Source organism: Haliotis asinina, chromosome 16 (genome assembly GCF_037392515.1).
Source record: "Haliotis asinina isolate JCU_RB_2024 chromosome 16, JCU_Hal_asi_v2, whole genome shotgun sequence".
Lineage (NCBI taxonomy): Eukaryota > Metazoa > Mollusca > Gastropoda > Lepetellida > Haliotidae > Haliotis > Haliotis asinina.
Window position 1 is genome coordinate 23,118,458 of NC_090295.1, and position 21,718 is coordinate 23,140,175.

At 42.2% G+C, this 21,718-nt stretch overlaps 2 protein-coding genes and 1 pseudogene across 2 annotated transcripts; 1 reads left to right on the plus strand and 2 right to left on the minus strand.

Annotated features, from left to right (window-relative positions):
- The first annotated feature begins 883 nt into the window (after positions 1-883).
- Positions 884-6,129, plus strand: LOC137267706 (uncharacterized). The gene is made up of 6 exons (XM_067802170.1): positions 884-890; positions 1,956-2,081; positions 2,163-2,449; positions 3,620-3,812; positions 4,090-4,292; positions 6,007-6,129. Exons 1-6 carry the CDS (start codon positions 884-886, stop codon positions 6,127-6,129), a joined length of 939 nt encoding a protein of 312 aa, XP_067658271.1.
- Positions 6,130-9,518: 3,389 nt separating this feature from the next.
- Positions 9,519-11,362, minus strand: LOC137268446 (uncharacterized). The gene is made up of 2 exons (XM_067803013.1): positions 10,911-11,362; positions 9,519-10,465 (listed from the first exon to the last, which is right to left on the minus strand). Exons 1-2 carry the CDS (start codon positions 11,360-11,362, stop codon positions 9,553-9,555), a joined length of 1,365 nt encoding a protein of 454 aa, XP_067659114.1. The 3' UTR covers positions 9,519-9,552.
- A 2,131-nt stretch (positions 11,363-13,493) lies between these two features.
- On the minus strand, positions 13,494-15,723 carry LOC137267707 (uncharacterized; annotated as a pseudogene).
- Positions 15,724-21,718: the final 5,995 nt, after the last annotated feature.

The following is a 21,718-nucleotide window of genomic DNA, read 5'->3' on the forward strand; positions in this document are numbered from 1 at the left end:
CGTAGGTGATAAGTCCTAGGTTGATGATAATAAGTCTTACGTAGGAGATACCAAGTACTACGTAGGTGATGCCAAGTACTACGTAGGAGACACCAAGTACTACGTAGGAGATGCCAAGTACTACGTAGCTGATAAGTCCTAGGTTGGTGATAACAAGTCCTACGTAGTTGATACCAAGTCCTACATGGGAGACACCAAGTACTACGCAGGTGATGCCAAGTACTACGTAGGTGATACCAAGTCATACGTAGGTGATAAGTCCTAGGTTGGTGACAATAAGTCCTACGTAGGTGATACCAAGTCCTACGTAGGAGATACCAAGTCGTACGTAGGTGATACCAAGTACTACGTAGGAGATACCAAGTACTACGTAGGAGATACCAAGTACTACGTAGGTGATAAGTCCTAGGTTGGTGAAAATAAGTCCTACGTAGGTGATACCAAGTACTACGTGGGAGATTCCAAGTACTACGTATTTGATACCAAGTACTACGTAGGTGATACCAAGTCATACGTAGGTGATAAGTCCTAGGTTGGTGACAATAAGTCCTACGTAGGTGATACCAAGTCCTACGTAGGAGATACCAAGTCGTACGTAGGTGATACCAAGTCCTACGTAGGAGATACCAAGCACCACGTAGGTGATATCAAGTACTACGTAGGTGATAAGTTCTAGGTTGGTGATAATAAGTCCTACGTAGGAGATACCAAGTCCTGCATAGGACATACCAAATCCTACGTAGGTGATACCAAGTCCTACATAGGATATACTAAGTACTACGTTGGTGATAAGTCCTATGTTGTTGATAATAAGTTCTACGTAGGAGATACCAAGTCCTACGTAGGTGATACCAAGTAATACGTAGGTGATACCAATTCCTACATGTCTGGTAAGTCCTATGTTGGTGATAATAAGTCCTACGTAGGTGACACCAAGTACTAGGTAGGTGATAGGAAGTCCTACGTAGGTGATACCAAGTACTACGTAGGTGATAAGTCCTAGGTTGGTGATAATAAGTGCCACTTAGTTGACACCACGTCCTACATGGGAGACACCAAGTACTACGTAGGTGATACCAAGTACTACGTAGGTGATACCAAGTCCTACGTAGGTGATAAGTCGTAGGTTGGTGATAATCAGTCCTTCGTAGGTGATACCAAGTCCTACGTAGGAGATACCAAGTACTACGTAGGTGATACCAAGTACTACGTAGGAGATACCAAGTACTATGTAGGAGATGCCAAGTACTACGTAGGTCATAAGTCCTAGGTTGGTGAAAATAAGTCCTACGTAGGTGATACCAAGTACTACATAGGAGATTCCAAGTACTTCGTATTTAATACCAAGTACTACGTAGGTGATACCAAGTCTTACGTAGGTGATAAGTCCTAGGTTGGTGACAATAAGTCCTACGTAGGTGATACCAAGTCCTACGTAGGAGATACCAAGTCGTACGTAGGTGATACCAAGTCCTACGTAGGAGATACTAAGTACCACGTAGGTGATATCAAGTACTACGTAGGTGATAAGTTCTAGGTTGGTGATAATAAGTCCTACGTAGGAGATACCAAGTCCTGCATAGGACATACCAAGTCCTACGTAGGTGATACCAAGTACTACGTAGGTGATACCAAGTCCTACGTAGGAGATACCAAGTCGTACGTAGGTGATACCAAGTCCTACGTAGGAGATACTAAGTACCACGTAGGTTATATCAAGTACTACGTAGGTGATAAGTCCTAGGTTGGTGACAATAAGTCCTACGTAGGTGATACCAAGTCCTAGGTTGGTGATAATAAGTCCTACGTAGGTGATGCCAAGTACTACGTATGTGATACCAAGTCCTACGTAGGAGATGCCAAGCACTACGTAGTTGATACCAAGTACTACGTATGTGATACCAAGTAGGACGTAGGTGATAAGTCCTAGGTTGGTGATAAAAAGTCCTACGTAGGAGATACCAAGTACTACCTAGGTGATGCCAAGTCCTACGTAGAAGATACCAAGCACTACGCAGGTGACAGCAAGTCCTACGTAGGTGACACCAAGTCCTGCGTAGAAGATACCAAGTACTACGTAGGTGATTAGTCCTAGGTTGGTGACAATTAGTCCTACGTAGGACATACCAAGTACTATGTTGGTGATACCAAGTCCTACGTAGGTGACACCAAGTCCTACGTAGGAGTTACCAAGTACTACGTAGGTGATACCAAGTACTACGTAGGTGATACCAAGTCCTACGTAGGTGATAGGAAGTCCTACCTATGTGATATCAAGTCCTACGTAGGAGATGCCAAGTACTACGTAGGTCATAAGTCCAAGGTTGGTGATAATACGTCCTACGTAGGAGACACCAAGTGCTACGTAGGTGATACCAAGTACTACGTAAGAGATACCAAGTATTTCGTAGGAGATACCAAGTACTACGTAGGTGATACCAAGTACTACGTAGGTGATAAGTCGTAGGTTGGTGATAATAAGTCCTACGTAGGTGATACCAAGTCCAACGTAGGAGATAGCAAGTACTACGTTGGTGATACCAAGTACTACGAAGGTGATACCAAGTCCTATGTAGGTGATACCAATTACTACGTAGGTGACAAGTCGCAGGTTGGTGATAATAAGTCCTACGTAGGTGATACCAAGTCCAACGTAGGAGATACCAAGTCCTACGTAGGTTATACTAAGTACTACTTAGGTGATAAGTCCTAGGTAGGTGGTAATAAGTCCTACGTCGGAGATGCCAAGTACTACGTAGGTGACACCAAGTACTATGTAGGTGATACAAAGTCCTACGTATGTGATACCAAGTACTACATAGGTGATAAGTTCTAGGTTGGTGATAATAAGTCCTACGTAGGTGATAATAGGTCATACGTAGGTGATGCCAAGTCCTACGTAGGAGATACCAAGTCCTAGGTAGGAGATACCAAGTACTACGTAGGTGATACCAACTCCTACGTAGGAGATACCAAGCACTACGTAGGTGATACCAAGTACTACGTATGTGATACCAAGTAGGACGTAGGTGATAAGTCCTAGGTTGGTGATAATAAGTCTTTCGTAGGAGATACCAAGTACTACGTAGGTGATACCAAGTACTACGTAGGTGATAAGTCCTATGTTGGTGATAATAAGTCCTACGTATGTGATACCAAGTACTACGTAGGTGATAGCAAATCCTACGTAGGTGATACCAAGTCCTACGTAGGAGATACCAAGTACTACGTGTGTGATACCAAGTACTACGTAGGAGATACCAAGTACTACGTAGGTGATATCAAGTCGTACGTAGGAGATGCCAAGTCCTACGTAGGTGATTCGAAGTACTACGTAGGTGATACCAAGTACTACGTAGGTGATAAGTCCTAGGTTGGTGATAATAAGTCCTACGTAGGTGATGCCAAGTCCTACGTAGGAGATACCAAGTCCTACGTAGGTGATACCAAGTACTACGTAGGTGATAAGTACTAGGTTAGTGATAATAAGTCCTACGTAGGTGACACCAAGTTCTACGTAGGAGATACCAAATACTATGAGGGAGACACCAAGTACTACGTAGGAGATGCCAAGTATTACGTAGGTGATACCAAGTACTACGTAGGTGATGATTCCTAGGTGGGTGATAATAAGTCCTACGTAGGTGATACCAAGTCCTACGTAGGAGATACCAAGTCCTACGTGGGAGATACCAAGTACTACGTAGGTGACACCAAGTCCTACGTAGGTGATACCAAGTACTACGTAGGTGATACCAAGTACTACATAGGTGATACTAAGTACTACGTAGGTGATACCAAGTACTACATAGGTGATAAGTCCTAGGTTGGTGATAATAAGTCCTACGTAGGTGATAATACGTTCTACTTAGGAGATATTAACCATTAAGTCCTACGTAGGAGATACCAAGTACTACGTATGTGATACCAAGTCCTACGTAGGAGATACCAAGTACTACGTAGGTGATATCAAGTCCTACGTAGGAGATACCAAGTACTACGTAGGTGATACCAAGTACTACGTAGGTGATACCAAGTCTTACGTAGGTGATACCAAGTCCTACGTAGGTGATACCAAGTACTACGTAGGTGATAGGAAGTCCTACGTAGGTGATTTCAAGTCCTACGTAGGAGATGCCAAGTACTACGTAGGTCATAAGTCCAAGGTTGGTGATAATACGTCCTACGTAGGAGACACCAAGTGCTACGTAGGTGATACCAAGTACTACGTAGGAGATACCAAGTATTTCGTAGGAGATGCCAAGTACTACGTAGGTGATACCAAGTACTACGTAGGTGATAAGTCGTAGGTTGGTGATAATAAGTCCTACGTAGGTGATACCAAGTCCAATGTAGGAGATACCAAGTCCTACGTAGGTTGTGCTAAGTACTACTTAGGTGATAAGTCCTAGGTAGGTGGTAATAAGTCCTACGTCGGAGATGCCAAGTACTACGTAGGTGACACCAAGTACTATGTAGGTGATACAAAGTCCTACGTATGTGATACCAAGTACGACATAGGTGATAAGTTCTAGGTTGGTGATAATAAGTCCTACGTAGGTGATAATAGGTCATACGTAGGTGATGCCAAGTCCTACGTTGGAGATAACAAGTCCTAGGTAGGAGATACCAAGTACTACGTAGGTGATACCAAGTCCTACGTAGGAGATACCAAGCACTACGTAGGTGATACCAAGTACTACGTATGTGATACCAAGTAGGACGTAGGTGATAAGTCCTAGGTTGGTGATAATAAGTCTTACGTAGGAGATACCAAGTACTACGTAGGTGATACCAAGTACTACGTAGGTGATGAGTCCTATGTTGGTGATAATAAGTCCTGCGTATGTGATACCAAGTACTACGTAGGTGATAGCAAATCCTACGTAGGTGATACCAAGTCCTACGTAGGAGATACCAAGTACTACGTATGTGATGCCAAGTCCTACGTAGGAGATACCAAGTACTACGTAGGTGATATCAAGTCGTACGTAGGAGATGCCAAGTCTTACGTAGGTGATTCCAAGTACTACGTAGGTGATACCAAGTACTACGTAGGTGATAAGTCCTAGGTTGGTTATAATAAGTCCTACGTAGGTGATGCCAAGTCCTACGTAGGAGATACCAAGTCCTACGTAGGTGATACCAAGTACTACGTAGGTGATAAGTATTAGGTTAGTGATAATAAGTCCTACGTAGGTGACACCAAGTTCTACGTAGGAAATACCAAATACTACGTGGGAGATACCAAGTACTACGTAGGAGATACCAAGTACTACGTAGGTGATACCAAGTACTACGTAGGTGATAATTCCTAGGTGGGTGATGATAAGTCCTACGTAGGTGATACCAAGTCCTACGTAGGAGATACCAAGTCCTACGTGGGAGATACCAAGTACTACGTAGGTGACACCAAGTCCTACGTAGGTGATACCAAGTACTACGTAGGTGATACCAAGTACTACATAGGTGATACCAAGTACTACGTAGGTGATACCAAGTACTACGTAGGTGATAAGTCCTAGGTTGGTGATAATAAGTCCTACGTAGGTGATAGTACGTTCTACGTAGGAGATATTAACCATTAAGTCCTACGTAGGAGATACGAAGTACTACGTATGTGATACCAAGTCCTACGTAGGAGATACCAAGTACTACGTAGGTGATATCAAGTCCTACGTAGGAGATACCAAGTACTACGTAGGTGATACCAAGTACTACGTAGGTGATACCAAGTACTACGTAGGTGATACCAAGTCCTACGTAGGTGATACCAAGTACTACGTAGGTGATAAGTCCTAGGTTGGTGATAATGAGTCCTACGTAGGTGATACCAAGTCCTACGTAGGAGATACCAAGTCTTTCGTAGGTGATACCAAGTACTACGTAGGTGATAAGTCCTAGATTAGTGATAATAAGTCCTACGTAGGTGATACCAAGTTCTACGTAGGAGATTCCAAATAGTACGTAGGTAATACCAAGTACTACGTAGGTGATGATTCCTAGGTTTGTGATAATAAGTCGTACGTAGGAGATACCAAGTCCTACGTAGGAGATGCCAAGTACTACGTAGGTGATACCAAGTCCTACGTAGGAGATCCCAAGTCCTACGTGGGAGATACCAAGTAGTACGTAGGTGACACCAAGTCCTACGTAGGAGATACCAAGTCCTACGTAGGTGATGCCAAGTACTACGTAGGTGATACCAAGTACTACGTAGGTGATACCAAGTAGTATGTAGGTGATAAGTCTTAGGTTGGTGATAATACGTTCTACGTAGGAGATATTAACTATTAAGTTCTACATAGGAGATACTACGATACTAAGTAAGTCCTACGTATGACTTATTATCTCCTACATAGGAGATTTTAATTCCTACGTAGGAGATAGTATCTCCTTCGTACGAGATAATGAGACTAAAAGGTATTCAACGTGGCGTTAGTACGCTTCCGTATCTACCCGACAGTGTCAGGAAAATAGTGTTATTGAGGGTTTTATTGTGGGTCGTATCCACTACACTTATCGTATACCTATCAAGAACTGGATGTAGACCACTCTAAATCTGACCAAAACCGATATGATGGCACCGAAGTAAATTGTAATCACGTACCTGTGTTAGTCATGACCACATCTCACTTCCATGAGAAATCTACACAAACCAGCACATGACAGAGGTCACCGGTTCATTTTATAGTCCGTTTGCCTCAAAAGCGGACCGATGAATTGCTCTGTAACTCGAAAAGTAATACGCATAATATACTCAAAGAAACACGAGTTTTCGAGAAGCATGTGCACAAGTGCCGAGAAAGTTATTTGTTCATCAACCTGTGCTGTGATGTCTCCATGCTTTCTCGCACACCTGGCTGTCCCTTTCTCTGCACCCCTCCCTCGTAACAAATTGTTAACTGTGAATATTTTAATGATTGTTTCTTAAACAACTTTTTTATTATAAGGACAAAAATTCTGCAAAGACATCACAGATTCGGTGTGATGTTTGGATTTATGATCAGCGTTTCAATGAGTATGTCATGGTCATTAGTTTTCACTGGTCCGCTTTTGAGCCAAACGGACTGCAGGAGAAGCTGACCGATTATATGCTGTTTGAGAAGTGAGTGAAAGGGTCAGTGTGTGAGTGAGTTAGTGGAGAGGAGAGGAGAGGAAAGAAGAGAGTGAGTTAGTGAGAGAGTGAAACCGTTAGTGAGTGAATTTCGGCTTTGTCACACGTCATCAAACTCTCCTATTTCATATTATATGAAATATGGGCTTCACTGCCTTTTTGTGTCTCTTATTTGCCGTGAAGAGTTACGTCCCTTGCGTGTCCCATCATCATGCCAGTATCGGTTGGAATCTCCATATCTCATGCTTATTTCCTCTTGATTTCTCCGGGCTGTATCCCAGAAGGATATTTTAAAGCAAAAACCACAGTAACATGGCGAGCACAACCATTTTTCCAACGGTTCAAGGGTTCCCAAAGACCAAACAAGGAAACGAACCGTGATTTGATTTTACAGTAATATTAATGTTTCCATCCACACACACACAACGCACAATGTTTTGTTATATCCACCGTAATGTTTAGTATCTCCCATTTGACAGACACCCACCTGACAGTCGACTGACAGACACTGAACAGGAAGGTTAACTAGCTAGGGTCGCACCCCTACGTGTATAACGAAACAGCCCACTGTTTTGTGAGTAGAGTCGGTTGAGCGTGAAACAGGTTCGTTCCTGAGAAGTAACTTTTTCTTTTCTCAAAACAGTCAATTACTAATATGAAAAAGTTTGTCACTGTCATTTTATTGAAGCATATTTCATTCATTCAAGAAAATGATTGGGCACATGTTTTCAACCTTAGAAAAGCCCTCTCTCAACAATAGGATATGTAAAACAGACGTTAACGGAGAAAACGTTTTTGTTTGAGAGATAAGATATGTACATGTCTGAAATCATTCTTATGTTCAGTAATTGAGAGACCTGTATTGCCATGCCAACCACTTATTATTTTGACGGTTTAACGGTTTATGTCTTGAATGGACATTCAAGGAAGTAATGAAAAACATTCTCACATATATGGTCACACTGACATGATGTGTCATTTTTCACAAATTTATTCAAAACAGGTCCCAATTAACAGTACACATCATATATCTTAACCTTGTGTGTAAATCCCTTTTCTATATGAATAATACTGAAGTGCACATTTTTCTTTCACGTGGATATAATGCTTGTTGTAAGAGGCCACCAACGGGATCGGGTGGTCAGGCTCGCTGACTTGGTTGACACATGCCATCGGTTCCCAATTGCACAGATCGGTGCTCATGTTGTTGATCACTGGATTGTCAGGTCCAGACTCGATTATTTACAGACCGCCGCCATATAGCTGGAATATTGCTGAGTGCGGCGTAAAACTAAACTCACTCACTTCACGTGGATATAAGACTTGAACATACAGTAGAACATGGATATAGCGAACACGGATATAGCGAACAAACGGATATAGCGAACAAATTTAAAAGTCCCTTTATAATATCATTAAAATTATACGTGAATAACGAACTCGTGAGTAGCGAATCAACGGTTATAGCGAACTGATTTCCTGACCCCAAGCCCAATTAACGACGTGAGTAGCGAAGTCACTAAGTTAAAATCATTTACCCATAACCTGTCCGTTTGCCTACTACAGGTGGGAGTAATTCCTGAAGAAAAACTGCTGTTGTTCTATTTTGTAGGGACTTTAATTTCTGAAATGCTCCAACCATTTTAGATGGGTTTTTTTTACGAGAAGGGTAAACCCAAATGTTTATGAAAATCAAACTATTTTTATCTTACAGCAATCGAAGTTCAAATAGATGTTTTTTCGTCCGTCTTTAAAGTAAATGAATGTCTTCAGTTTTTTCTTGCGTTTTATTTTGAGTAGTCCATTATGATGTGTAGGAACCTGTCCATTGAACCGTAAATGTTGTTATTCTAAGGCATCTGCGAACTGCTTGTCTGCGTAATCGGACACAGGGGCCAGTGATCGGATGGACAGGTATTATCTTGGTTACACAATGCCATGTAGAAAGTGGTCAAATGCAACATATGTCATTATTGGGATTTCACTTTCTTAGTTAACTACAAATTCTAGTATTTTTTGGGTGGAGTCCCATCCGGGATTCGACCCTCAGAGTCAGGCACCTAATCACACAAAGTCAGCCACCGTGCCCGCTCAGTCACCGCGGTGCCACTGTTGTCGATTAGGTGCCTGACTCTGAGGGTGCGGGTTCGAATCCCGGATGGGACTCAACCCCAAAAGTACTAGAGTTTGTACTTTACTAAGAAAGTGAAAACACGAAAATGCATATGTTGTATCATCTTGGGTCAGTTCTTGGGTAAGCTCATCTTGCTCCTAACGCTGACGTGTGAAGCCCATGGCCAGTAACCCCCGCCGTGATATTGCTGGGATATTAATAAAACGGCGTAAAATTAAACTCACTCACTCACCTAACGCTGACGGTCTAGGTTCGACATTTTTGATCCCGTAATACTTCCACGTCAGATTCCTCGTTACATTCAAAATACAGAACTGGTACCTCCATCCAGGTGTAACTGGTCCATTTTCTCGGTCACCCGTTTAACAATGATTTCAGAATAGTTCAGCAATGTGGCATCAGTTTGTCGGAGGGAACCCCACTCTCTTGGTGGGACAGCACGGTAATGATGAAGAATGCACTGAGATGAGGGACAAATACAGTCAGTATGTCCTTTCCGAAGACGTTCAATATTATGAATATAACTCATCTCAACACCCGTAGGTTTGATGATTAGTTTAGACCTATACCCGGGTTTGTTGATTTTTAAACGAGTTGTGTACAAGAGATAAGTGATACCGAGTCTCCTCGCCTCCTGTTTCAATGTAAAATTCCCCACATGAGGCTGAAGATTCAAAGGGAAAAAGGTATGTTGAACAAGAATACCAGAACATGATGGCTTTCCTTTCAAGATGTCATTAATCATTTCCAAAGTGCTCCCACCCCGTTTAGGTATGTAGACTTCATCCGTGTCTCCTGTCAGTATGTAATCAGAGACATGCAGGTTTCTATATAGACAATCATGAATAGCAGCGAGTTGTGCAAAATAATGAATCTGAGTTCGGTTTACAGGTACATCCCAAGGTAAGATATCTAACACTCCCAAATTACGGTAATGTTTCAAAACATTCATGGCAGATTCGTGAATACTGTGATTGTAAACAATGAAGTGGTCGACACCGAACATGAGACTGATTTCAAGTGTCTGTATGAGCTGCAAAGTGTTGCTGAAATTGGAATGAAGTGCTGAGAAACATCTGGTCAAGCGTCTTTTCTTCTTCAAAGGGTAGATAACTCTCAGCATATTATGGGCTGCAGTAATGTTCCCACTGATGCTGACTGTTGTTGGTCGGACATCTTTGGGCAGCATACATTTAATAAATCCTGAATGGTATCTGAAAATAGATTATTAAAAAGTAATGTTAATCTGAGAGAAATCCTAGCGGTAACTGAGAAATGAAGCTGAAAATTAGTGGTGTTCATGCCCGACGTGTCCTGTGAAGGTCTGGGTCAGAACTATTCTTCAGCAACCCATTCTTGTGCTGATCCGGGTTAACAGTGGTCTTCAGCAAACCCCGCTTGTCTCACCGTGAAGATCCAAGTTAGAACTGGTCTTCAGTAACCCATGTAACCCATGTGGAGGCGAACGGGTTTGGATGGTAAGACTCGCTGACCTCGTTGACAGATGTAATCGTATTCCAATTGCGTAGATCGTGATCACTGGATGGTCTGGTCCGGTTATTTACAGATCAGTGTGTAATGCGACAGTATACAACATAAATGCAAACAAAACATGCCTCAGGTATCTTCAACACAATGCATTTCAGGAAAAATACTCACCTGTATCCCCATTTACCCTCTGGTATATACTCCAGTAATCCTGTGAACGTGACCGGCGAAGCTTGTCCGGAAGCATTGAAGTACGTGCAAACAAATGATGGCAGTCTCTTTGCATCCCGAAAATATCTAACCAAGGTTATTATCCTGATTATTGGGACATCAACGTCATCGTAAGTTGCTGAATACACGTACGTGTTGAAAGCATCCCCAACTCTCTGGAATCCGGTTTGGGATCCTGAATTGGTCCGCGCATGATGATGTGCATAAAAACGTTGCAAGAATTCTCGAGCTGACTTCACCAAAGACAAGCTTTGAGCAAGTTCCCGAAAGTGTATAGAGTGCTGGGCATAATTTAACATGACAAACACTGATATCAAGCCAGACATCAGCAAGGCTGCTAACAGCTTTCTTATGTTCACTTTCTTCTTCCCTCGCAACTTCTCGCGTCGCATCGTGTTCAGAGCTAATACAAACCAGTTCTTGAAAGACAGATGCTCCCAATCGTAAACAGGTCTTAATTATGCCTTCCAAGTTGAATCGTGCAGTTCAATACTAACGCATTGTCCTTGATATCAATTTCACATTCAGTTGGCTTGGGAATGTCGAATAACTCAACAACACTGCAGTGTCAAACAAGAAAGTATGCAAGCGGAACGACACACTTCATTTGCCTGAGACTGACACGTATTTTAATGAAGCCTCTAGGATCGCGAAGAGGAGAACCGGTGCATGTTGGTGAATATACAGATGTGGCTGAGGTAAAATGTCCAAGCGTCCGCTCTTGTTGCAAAGCCGACTTTGAGTCAATGAATGAGTTTATCCCAGGGTAGGTGACCGTCGAATCTTGACCTGAAGCGTTGAAGTATGTGCTCATAAATGTTGGCAGTCTCTTAGTATCCCAGAAATATCTGACCAGCGCTGCCATCCGGATAATAGGCACAGTAATATTATCGTATCGTATATTGCTGATTACACGAACGTGTTGAGAGCACCCCCATCTCCATGTAATCCTATCTGAGATTCTGAATTGGTCCGCGCACGATGATGTGCATAGAAGCGTTGCAAGAATCCCCGAGCTGACTTCATCACAGACAGGCTTTGAGCCAGCGTCCGTTGGGTACAGATTGTTGGGTGTAATCCAACATGGCGAACACAATGATATCAGGCAAGCCATCAGCAAGGTTTTCTTACGTTCACCTTTTTGTTCTCTCGCAACTTCTCACGTCGCATCATGTTCACACCTAATATAAGCTAGTTCTTCAAAGACAGATGCATACAACTTTAACACTTAGGAGATAAGTCTTATTGATGCCTTCCATTTTGCACCATATACAGATCAATACTAATACATTGTTCTTGATATCGATGTCCCATTCCATTGCCCAGGAAAAATTGAAGAATTCCACAACAGTTCAATAACACCCGGCAATTATGCAAGCAGAGGTTGCCTATGACAACTACACACGACATTTACCTGGATGCACAGTTATGTTAATGAAGTCGCAATGATTGCAAGGAAGAGAATCAATACATGTTGGGGAAGATACACAGGTGGCTGAGGTTAAATGTCCAAGCGTCCACTCGGCTTGCCAAACCGGGTTTTATGCCGCGTTTAGCACTACTCCCGCAATATGACGGTGGGGGACACCAGAAATGGGCAAATAAAAACATGCAATGTGGAGTCAAGAAATATATGCGACGCTGTCCGATGTAGTAACCTACTGTGGTGTGTTCGATGTCAGCCCCGTACTTTTATGGACGATTTACTCGCCTCGTGGTTTGTGATGAATGCCACCGATGTGCCAGTGTGTGTGTGTGTGTGTGTGTGTGCGTGCGTGCGTGCGTGCGTGCGTGCGTGCGTGCGTGCGTGTGTGAGAGATCTCAACCTAAAGAACCTTCTTTTGTTCCTCTCATTGTCTTCCAGAGTGAAGAGGGCGGGTGGATAAGTATGTGGTTAAATCATTGGCTCGTCACGTCGAAGGACCGGGTTTCATTGCCCGTATGTCTACTTTGTGTGAAGCCTATTTCCGGTGTCCCTCGCTGTGATATTCTGTTAAGCGTGACATCAAACTCTCCTATTTCATATCCCATGAAGCAAATCCTATAATTGAGGCCAGAAATGCGTGTCCCTATCGTTTTGGTTGCGACCCTTAGGTGTCCCAGAATCATGTTAGTATCGGTTCGAATCCCCATAGGTCATGGTTATTTCCTTTTGGATTCTCCCGCTGTACTTCCACGCTTTTTAAATCCCAAACAAGAACAAGGAACTGTGATAAGTCAGTGAAACATTTTATTAACAGCAGTGTTTCCATAATCAGAAACAATGTTCACAGCTGTCTGCAGCGTGAAAACTATTCCCCTAACACACACGGACACGCACACGCACACGCACATAACGTACGATGTTTTGCTATATCCACCGTGACATGGTTTTAACTTGGGACATGTCATCGGATGGAGAGATGGCTCAGCTCTTTGTTCCTAACGCTGACGATTTTGGACAAGTGAAGATATTTTCCCTTCATGCTTCCCCGTTAGATTCCTCGTTAAATTCGGAGTACAAAATGACCGGTATATTACCATTCACACTTTTACATAAGTGGTACCTCCATCCAGGTTTAATTGGTCCATTTTCTCGGTCACCCGTTTAACAATGATTTCAGAATAGTTCAGCAATGTGGCATCGGTTTGTCGGAGGGAACCCCACTCTCTTGGTGGGACAGCACGGTAATGATGAAGAATGCACTGAGATGAGGGACAAATACAGTCAGTATGTCCTTTCCGGAGATGTTCAATATTATGTATATAACTCACCTCAACACCCGTAGGTTTGATGATTAGTTTAGACCTATACCCGGGTTTGTACAAGAGATAAGTGATACCGAGTCTCCTCGCTTCCTCTTTCAGGGTAACATTCCCCACATGAGGCTGAAGATTCAAAGGGAAAAAGGTATGTTGAACAAGAATACCAGAACATGATGGCTTTCCTTTCAAGGTGTCATTAATCATTTCCAAAGTGCTCCCACCCCGTTTAGGTATGTAGACTTCATCCGTGTCTCCTGTCAGTATGTAATCAGAGACATGCAGGTTTCTATATAGACAATCATGAATAGCAGCGAGTTGTGCAAAATAATGAATCTGAGTTCGGTTTACAGGTACATCCCAAGGTAAGATATCTAACACTCCCAAATTACGGTAATGTTTCAAAACATTCATGGCAGATTCGTGAATACTGTGATTGTAAACAATGAAGTGGTCGACACCGAACATGAGACTGATTTCAAGTGTCTGTATGAGCTGCAAAGTGTTGCTGAAATTGGAATGAAGTGCTGAGAAACATCTGGTCAAGCGTCGTTTCTTCTTCAAAGGGTAGATAACTCTCAGCATATTATGGGCTGCAGTAATGTTCCCACTGATGCTGACTGTTGTTGGTCGGACATCTTTGGGCAGCATACATTTAATAAATCCTGAATGGAATCTGAAAATAGATTTATTGAAAGATAATATTAATCTGAGGAAATCCTTAGCGGTGTCTGCAAAATACAACAACTGGCAATTCGGGAAGTTAATGTTTCACCAGTAACGGTAACGTTCAATAACTTGAACGAAATGAAAGTCCTAGCATTTCAACTCTCCAGTCCGCTGATGCACCTCGATTTATCGGAGGGTCCACAGAATCGTAGAGGGACTAAACAAGGATAACGCAAGTACCTGGGTTTTACTTTGGGACAATTACAAGATCGACAAAAAAGAGAGGCGTCACTTGCTGCTCATTAAGTTGCATTAAATAGACTAACAGCTGGTCTCTGAAATGAACATATTTTACTGAAAAAAGAGAAAAAAATAATATAATGAAATGGAGCCCTGAGACTTTCCTCGCTTTCAGAAGCTATGGAAATCTAGACTTGCCACATTTTCTAGACTTGCGTGGGCTTTCTTGGATATTTATTTTTCAGGGTCTGTATGACAGACTAGTTATTAAACGCCATGATGAATTTCCTGGCTCAGACCATAGGTGATCGGAATTTCGACCTGAGTTTAAATACTTTATTCCTCCAACCACGTCCCTTCTACCAGAATTAAGTCATCATGGGTTGAATCTTTTGTCATGATTCTTATAAACACATTTGCATTCATTTACAACCTGCAAAACATGATTTCTGAGCGAGACTAAAATGGGCGAGCGAGTATAAATTTTAGAAAAAAATGTTTTCACTTTTTCATCCGTATCATATATTGATGACAACTGCATCTTTCTTTGTCAGATCTTTTGTCAGAAAGTGGCCACAATGCAGAGAGTTTCTGGACTTTGGGATGTCCAGACTTAAATTGTGGCATGTTTAATAAGTTTCAGGTAAAACCCACCTGTATCCCCTTTTGGGGAGATACTGCAGCATTCCAGGGAATGTTACCGCAGAAGGATGCCCAGAAGAGTTGAAGTACGTGCAAACAAATGATGGCCGTCTCCAGGTATCCTTGAAATATCTAACCAAGGTTATTACCCTGATTATTGGGACATCAATGTCATCGTGTATTGCTGAATATACGTACGTGTTGGAAACATCACCGACTTCCTGAAATCCGGTTTGAGTTTCCGGATTGCCTTTTTATCTGAGGCATTTCTTATATTTTGAGTCCGTGTTTGGTTATGTTCATGGATGTTTTTCAAGAACTGTTCATCTGACGTCATCACTGACAAGCTTTGAGCCAGTCGTGGAAAAAGTGCAGGTTGTTGAGGGTAATTCAACAAGGCGAACACTGACAGCACACCAACCATCAACATAACCACTAGAAGCAGCCTGATGTCCAACATGGTATTTCTTCGCAACTTCCAACATCGTATTGTGTACATGCTTCCTTTTATCTGCAACGAAAGATCAGCGAATGTTTAGTTAACTCACATGATATAAATATATTTCAGGAACCTTGAGACTTTGTGTTCGTTTAAAATTTCACAGATGTAGCTGGAGGCTGTTTATTCGAGCACTGATATGCCAGACAGCAATCATAGCATCTACTGGCTGCCACCAAGTTCAAACTTTGATATATATACTCTCCGAAAGTATAAACGCATAAGTGGGTTTCAGATGTATGGTGCATGTATTTTATAAAGAATCAATGGATCAAAATAATTTGTTCCCAATTGGCATAGGTTGTTGCCACAAACCGAGGTTCATCATGACACACATGGTATTAGGTGTCAAGGTGAAGATCATCTCTTCTCAACATTTTGTAAGACCCCATGGAGTCTAAAACTACCTGGCATCATACCCATGGGATTACGGAATTTCGCCCTGGAAATATTCACCCACTGTACCTGCAGTGTTATGCCAACTGATCGTTTGTGTGGTTGTTGCTGAAATGATCATAGATGTTGATCAAGAAGAAAGCATACATGTTATATGGATCTTTAGACCTAGCTTGAAGGTCATGGCAGTTCTTTCGACGTTGTTGTTCCTCCGAAAGACCGTTGCCGAGTGAGTTCGGACCTTGTTCTTGTTGAAAAACCGAGAGGACGCGTGTCTGTGTCACTCAGAACTGGCACGAAGCAAGGGAATCCGACTGTCTAATTAGAACATTCATTAAAAATTGCCGTGGACTAGTACTGAAATCTCTTCTACCTTTATGGAAGATGCCATACCACATTATTACACTATTGTCACCAAGCATGTCTACTTCCTGTGTGCAGCTTTGATTTAAACGTTCCCAACGGCGTCCGTAAACATGACATTTCGTCTGAACAGAAAAGAAAAACAATATTCTCTATCGCTATTGGCTATATACTGCGTGTCCTTCGCGTCATTGACATCGTAACCTAGTCAAAATGCCTCGAGCTGGTCGTTTCCGGCTCCTCACTGTCTTGGCTGAAATCGTATGCAATCCTGGTGTTGCTTTGGCTGTAGAGGTCTTCATGGCGGGTCTCTCGGTATGTGACAACCACACAAAACCATGTAATGCGCTACAGTTACGTTGTTGACCGGATCTGGGTTGGTCACATGTTGAACCCAGCGTCTCATAGGAGAAGACACTAGATTTACAAGGCTGATAAAACACAAATGATGAGACCAAGGAGGAAACAGATGTTGAAGAGAAAATGAGGGACTATGTGACAATTTATTCCTTTTTCTTTGGAAATGTTTCATTTGTATGGATATATGTTGGCAACTTGTTTTTTTTTTCATATGTATTGACCTTTGGTAGTGGTATGCTCGTAAAGAGGAATATCCCCTAGCTACTTTTTAATGGTATATGATATGCCAAGCGTTGTAGATAAATATCATTATACATGTATTTCCCTGCCAAACACTGTATGCTTTGAGAAAACAACATTTACCCATTAGTCTAAACTCTTTCCCCAATAAAACAAAGTTTACGAAAATATTATCAGATTGTTCTGTAAAAAACATCTCGAGACATAGATCTAGTAAATGTATCAAAATACAGTATTCATCTATAATCGAGTCGGGACCAGACAATCCAATGACCAACAACATGAGCATTGATCTGCGCAATTGGGAACCGATGACATGTGTCATCCAAGTCAGCGAGCCTGACCACCCGATCCCGTTAGTCGCCTCTTACGACAAGCATGGGTTGCTCAAGGCCTATTCTAACCGGACCTTCACAGACGCGCCGTCTGTATATTGGAAATGAGTGTTTGTGGGTAGCAATAAATGAGACCAAGGGTCCACACTGTTTATTTTCACTGGTTTTCACGAGAGCTTCAATAGTAAAAAAAAATTCAGGATAAAAGGGGAAGCGGGAAGGCAGCGTATCCTTGCACCCCTAGATCCGCCAGTGGAGACAATGTATTTTCTATATCATGTGTATTTGGTAGTCATGTGGCTGAAGATGAGTTGGTGCCTTGCTCTTGCACTGATGAGTTACTCGTACGTGCGTTCGTGTGGAACACGGACAAACAGAAATATGAAACCATGGCCCGTGGACAGTTTATAATGTGGATATGAAAACGTGTACAATATCATTCAAAATGCAAAGAGAGACAAAAGTACACGAAAAACATTTCGGCAAACTGAGATGTTCCTCGAAGTCCTTCAAATGAATGAAAATTATGGTATCAAAATATTTTTTATATGCGAAGAAAGAAACACTCACCTCACCTGTCCACTGTTCTTCAGCTAGTCACTCGTGGCAATGACGAAACAAGATGAGAAAAAAACACGTGTTGACAGGTATACGATACTCAAAGAACACGCTCATATATTGTCTAGAAGGGAATGTTGTAAGATGCTACACGTATGAATAATTCACATGAAGCACTTCCACTCCTCATATGACCCTCCTCAGAAAAGGTGGTCCAGTTGCGGAAAGATAAAGATGGACGTTCGATTATCAACTTGTAAGTGTAAGAAATCAGTACACATATCTTAGTTTTATGTTTAATAAAACCATTCATTTGAAAAGGATCGGTTGCTGAACTGGCCTTGAGAGCAAAACAAGTTTATTGACGTCAATTGTGCCTAACTTTGCCGTGTTGACACCCAAAATATTTTTAAGCTATTTGATTCACAAACACATCCTATCTTACTCTACGGACCCAACATATGGGCTCCCAGCATTTTGAAAGTATCGAAAAACACATCTATTAGCGTGTAAAAATTTTCTTTAAGTGGGGCAGTAACACCAACATGTATGGTATATGGCGGACGTGGGACACATTCTTTGTATATCAATTCCTATATATATCAGATGCATAAAATACTGAAAATTATGTGCATGCGTGAAAATAGACTACCTGAGAAGGCTTAAAACATACTTGTTTATCTGGATGAGTTGGGTAAAGTAACATGGGCATCTCATATGTCATGTTTTTGACATGTGTCAACCAAGTCAGCGAGCCTGACCACACGATCCCGTTAGTCGCCTCTTACGGCAAGCATAGTCGCCTTTTAGGGCAAGCATGGGTTGCTCAAGGCCTGTTCTACCCGGTCCTTCACGGGTCGTCAACACTGATAGCAGTGGCCAAGTCAAGGATACGACTGTTGTCGCCATCATCGGCGATGAGGTACACTTCTCCTACTTAAGTCTTCACTCTTCCCCAAGTTGCACGGCGGCTCTTCTCTTGGGTAGCTTGGGAATGGTGCATCACCCGGTGCGTGAATGTTTTAACAGTATCAAACATAGACATGTGCTGCAAGATATCATCTGGCAAAGGACTCTGGATTTCTTCGGGTCTTGATCAGTTCTTCATCACGTTGACTGTGTCTTGGAGCAGTGAATGAGCGTAGACTTGAATTTTATCTCATGGTTATGGTTTTGTGTGTCTAAATCAGTCAGTTGGCAATGTGAATTTTTTGGCATCTGTTCCGAGAAACAGCTTTAAATATATTTAATCAAGACTGGCGCTCACTTTTAGATAATGGGTCACGATATGATATCTATAGAGTGTTTAAAACTCTACTCCAACCCGAAAAGTACCTATCACACCTGACATCCAAAAAGTTGAGAAATTCATTAATACGACTTAGATTAGGACTATCAAACTTGATGATTATTGAAGGAAGACGTGCGCCCAAGGACAGATATAAAAAAGTTTGTCCATCGTGTAAACTTTCTATTGAAAACGAAATTCATTTTATATTTTTCGGTCCATCTTACATAGAGTTACGTAAACAATATACCCCTGAATGTTACCTCTCCTACCGTAGCCACAAAGAAATACTGTCTACTTATGACAGTTGTATTAACTGTAAATATCACAATACATATACAATGTAGTGTCTAAGCGTGATATTCTGTTAAAATAAAAATCATCTCTGTATTCAAACAGTATGTGAATGTATAATACTTGCAACTCTGACGTATATGGTCCGGAGGCCTGAAATGCAATAAACATCTTTTTACTTTTTTTGACTGCATGCTATTCATGGAAATTCCGTGGTATTTTGTGCATTCTAGTTGATTTGTGAGATAGTATAAACAAGTGAGCAAGAACAGACAAACAGACACTCACTGCAAATTCGAGAAAGTCAGCTCGAACACTAACAGAGGGACCGGTAGACAGACAAACACTCACTACAAATTCGAGTGAGTCTGGACGAGCACTAACGGAGGGACGGGCAGACAGATGGACCCTCACTACAAGTTCGAGTAAATCAGGACGACCGCTAATAGAGGGGCATGCCGACAGTCAAACACTCACTACAATTTCGAGTAAGTCAGGACGAGCACTATCAGTGGAGTAGACAGACAGACAGACAAACAAACACTACAATTTCGAGTTGGTCAGGTCGAGCACTAACAGAGGGACAGACAGACAGACAAACAAACAAACAAACACTACAATTTCGAGTAAGTCAGGACGAGTACTAACAGTGGGACAGACAGACAGACAGACAGACAAACACTACAATTTCGAGTAAGTCAGGTCGAGCACTAACAGTGGGACAGACAGACAGACAGACAAACAAACACTACAATTTCGAGTAAGTCAGGACGAGTACGAACAGTGGGACAGACAGAGTGACAGACGGACACACTACAAATTCGAGTAAGTCAGGGCGTGCTCTAACAGTGGGGCAGACAGACAGACGGACACACTACAATTTCGAGTAAGTCAGGACGAGCACTAAGAGTGGGGCAGATAGACAGACAAACAAACAAACAAGCACTACAATTTCGAGTAAGTCAGGACGAGTACGAACAGTGGGACAGACAGAGTGACAGACGGACACACTACAAATTCGAGTAAGTCAGGGCGTGCTCTAACAGTGGGGCAGACAGACAGACGGACACACTACAATTTCGAGTAAGTCAGGACGAGCACAACAGTGGGGCAGATAGACAGACAAACAAACAAACACTCACTACAATTTCAAGTAAGTCAGGACGAGTACTAACATTGGGATAGACAGACAGACAGACGGACACACTACAATTTCGAGTAAGTCAGGTCGAGCACTACCAGTGGGGCAGATAGACAGATAGACAAACACACCCTCACTGCAAGTTGAAGTAAATCAGGACGAGCACTAAAAGTGGGGCAGACAGACAGACAGACAAAAACTAACTACAAATTCGAGTAAGTCTGGGTGTGCATTAACAGACAGAGAAACACTCACTGTGAATCTGAGTAAATCTGGGTGCGCACCAACAAACAAGCTGACAGACTCACAGACATCCCCCGGAAGAAAGAATACACCGGTCTCAAAATTGGGAACTCGGAATCACAAAGTAGAATCATAAACTCTTCTCTTGTAGTGGTAAATCGTACCCAACGTGCTTGTGGGAAGTTGAAGAATCTCATCGATGTAAACCATTATCATGGACCCTACTATTCCAGGAGACGGTTTACGGGGCTGCGTAAAGTCGCTGCGTTCACAGGCGTTCAGGACAGCTTACAGAACGCTTGTTAAGCACCTGACTATTTTGTTAGGTCTATAACCGTCTATGCTTAATAAAAACCACTAGAAGATCTATGAAGTTCCTACTTTGATTGTTCCTGCGTGTCGTCTACCAGTGAAGTGAAGGGGCAAATCCGGTTACATAGAGTTAAAGCGAAACACTATGGTGGAATATACTGAAAGCTGGGTTCGTGGCACAATTCCCACAAAGAAAGATACGCTGACAGCTATAATATGTTGGCGTCAAAACTCTTTCCCCGTGATGTGAAGACACGTGTCATCTGTTTCCAATTGCGCAGATCGATGCTCATGCTGTTGATCATTGGGTTGTCTGGTCCAGATCCTATTATTTACAGACCGCCGCCATAAAGCTGGAGTGCGGCGTAAAACCAAACACACTCACTCACTCACTCACAGACTGACTTTGCGCTAATTTAGGAAACG

Bases quoted from the DNA above. Each gene is read 5' to 3' on its own strand.
- LOC137267706 (XM_067802170.1), top strand. The intron at 2,450-3,619 runs GTAGGTGATAAG...GATGATTCCTAG, and splicing joins TAGGTGATACCAAGTACTAC to GTGGGTGATAATAAGTCCTA. The intron at 4,293-6,006 runs GTAGGTGATAAG...GATGATTCCTAG, and splicing joins TAGGTGATACCAAGTACTAC to GTTTGTGATAATAAGTCGTA.
- LOC137268446 (XM_067803013.1), bottom strand. From the start codon at position 11,362: ATGCGACGCGAGAAGTTGCGAGGGAAGAAGAAAGTGAACATAAGAAAG. The intron at 10,466-10,910 runs GTGAGTATTTTT...ATCTATTTTCAG, and splicing joins GAGGGTAAATGGGGATACAG to ATACCATTCAGGATTTATTA.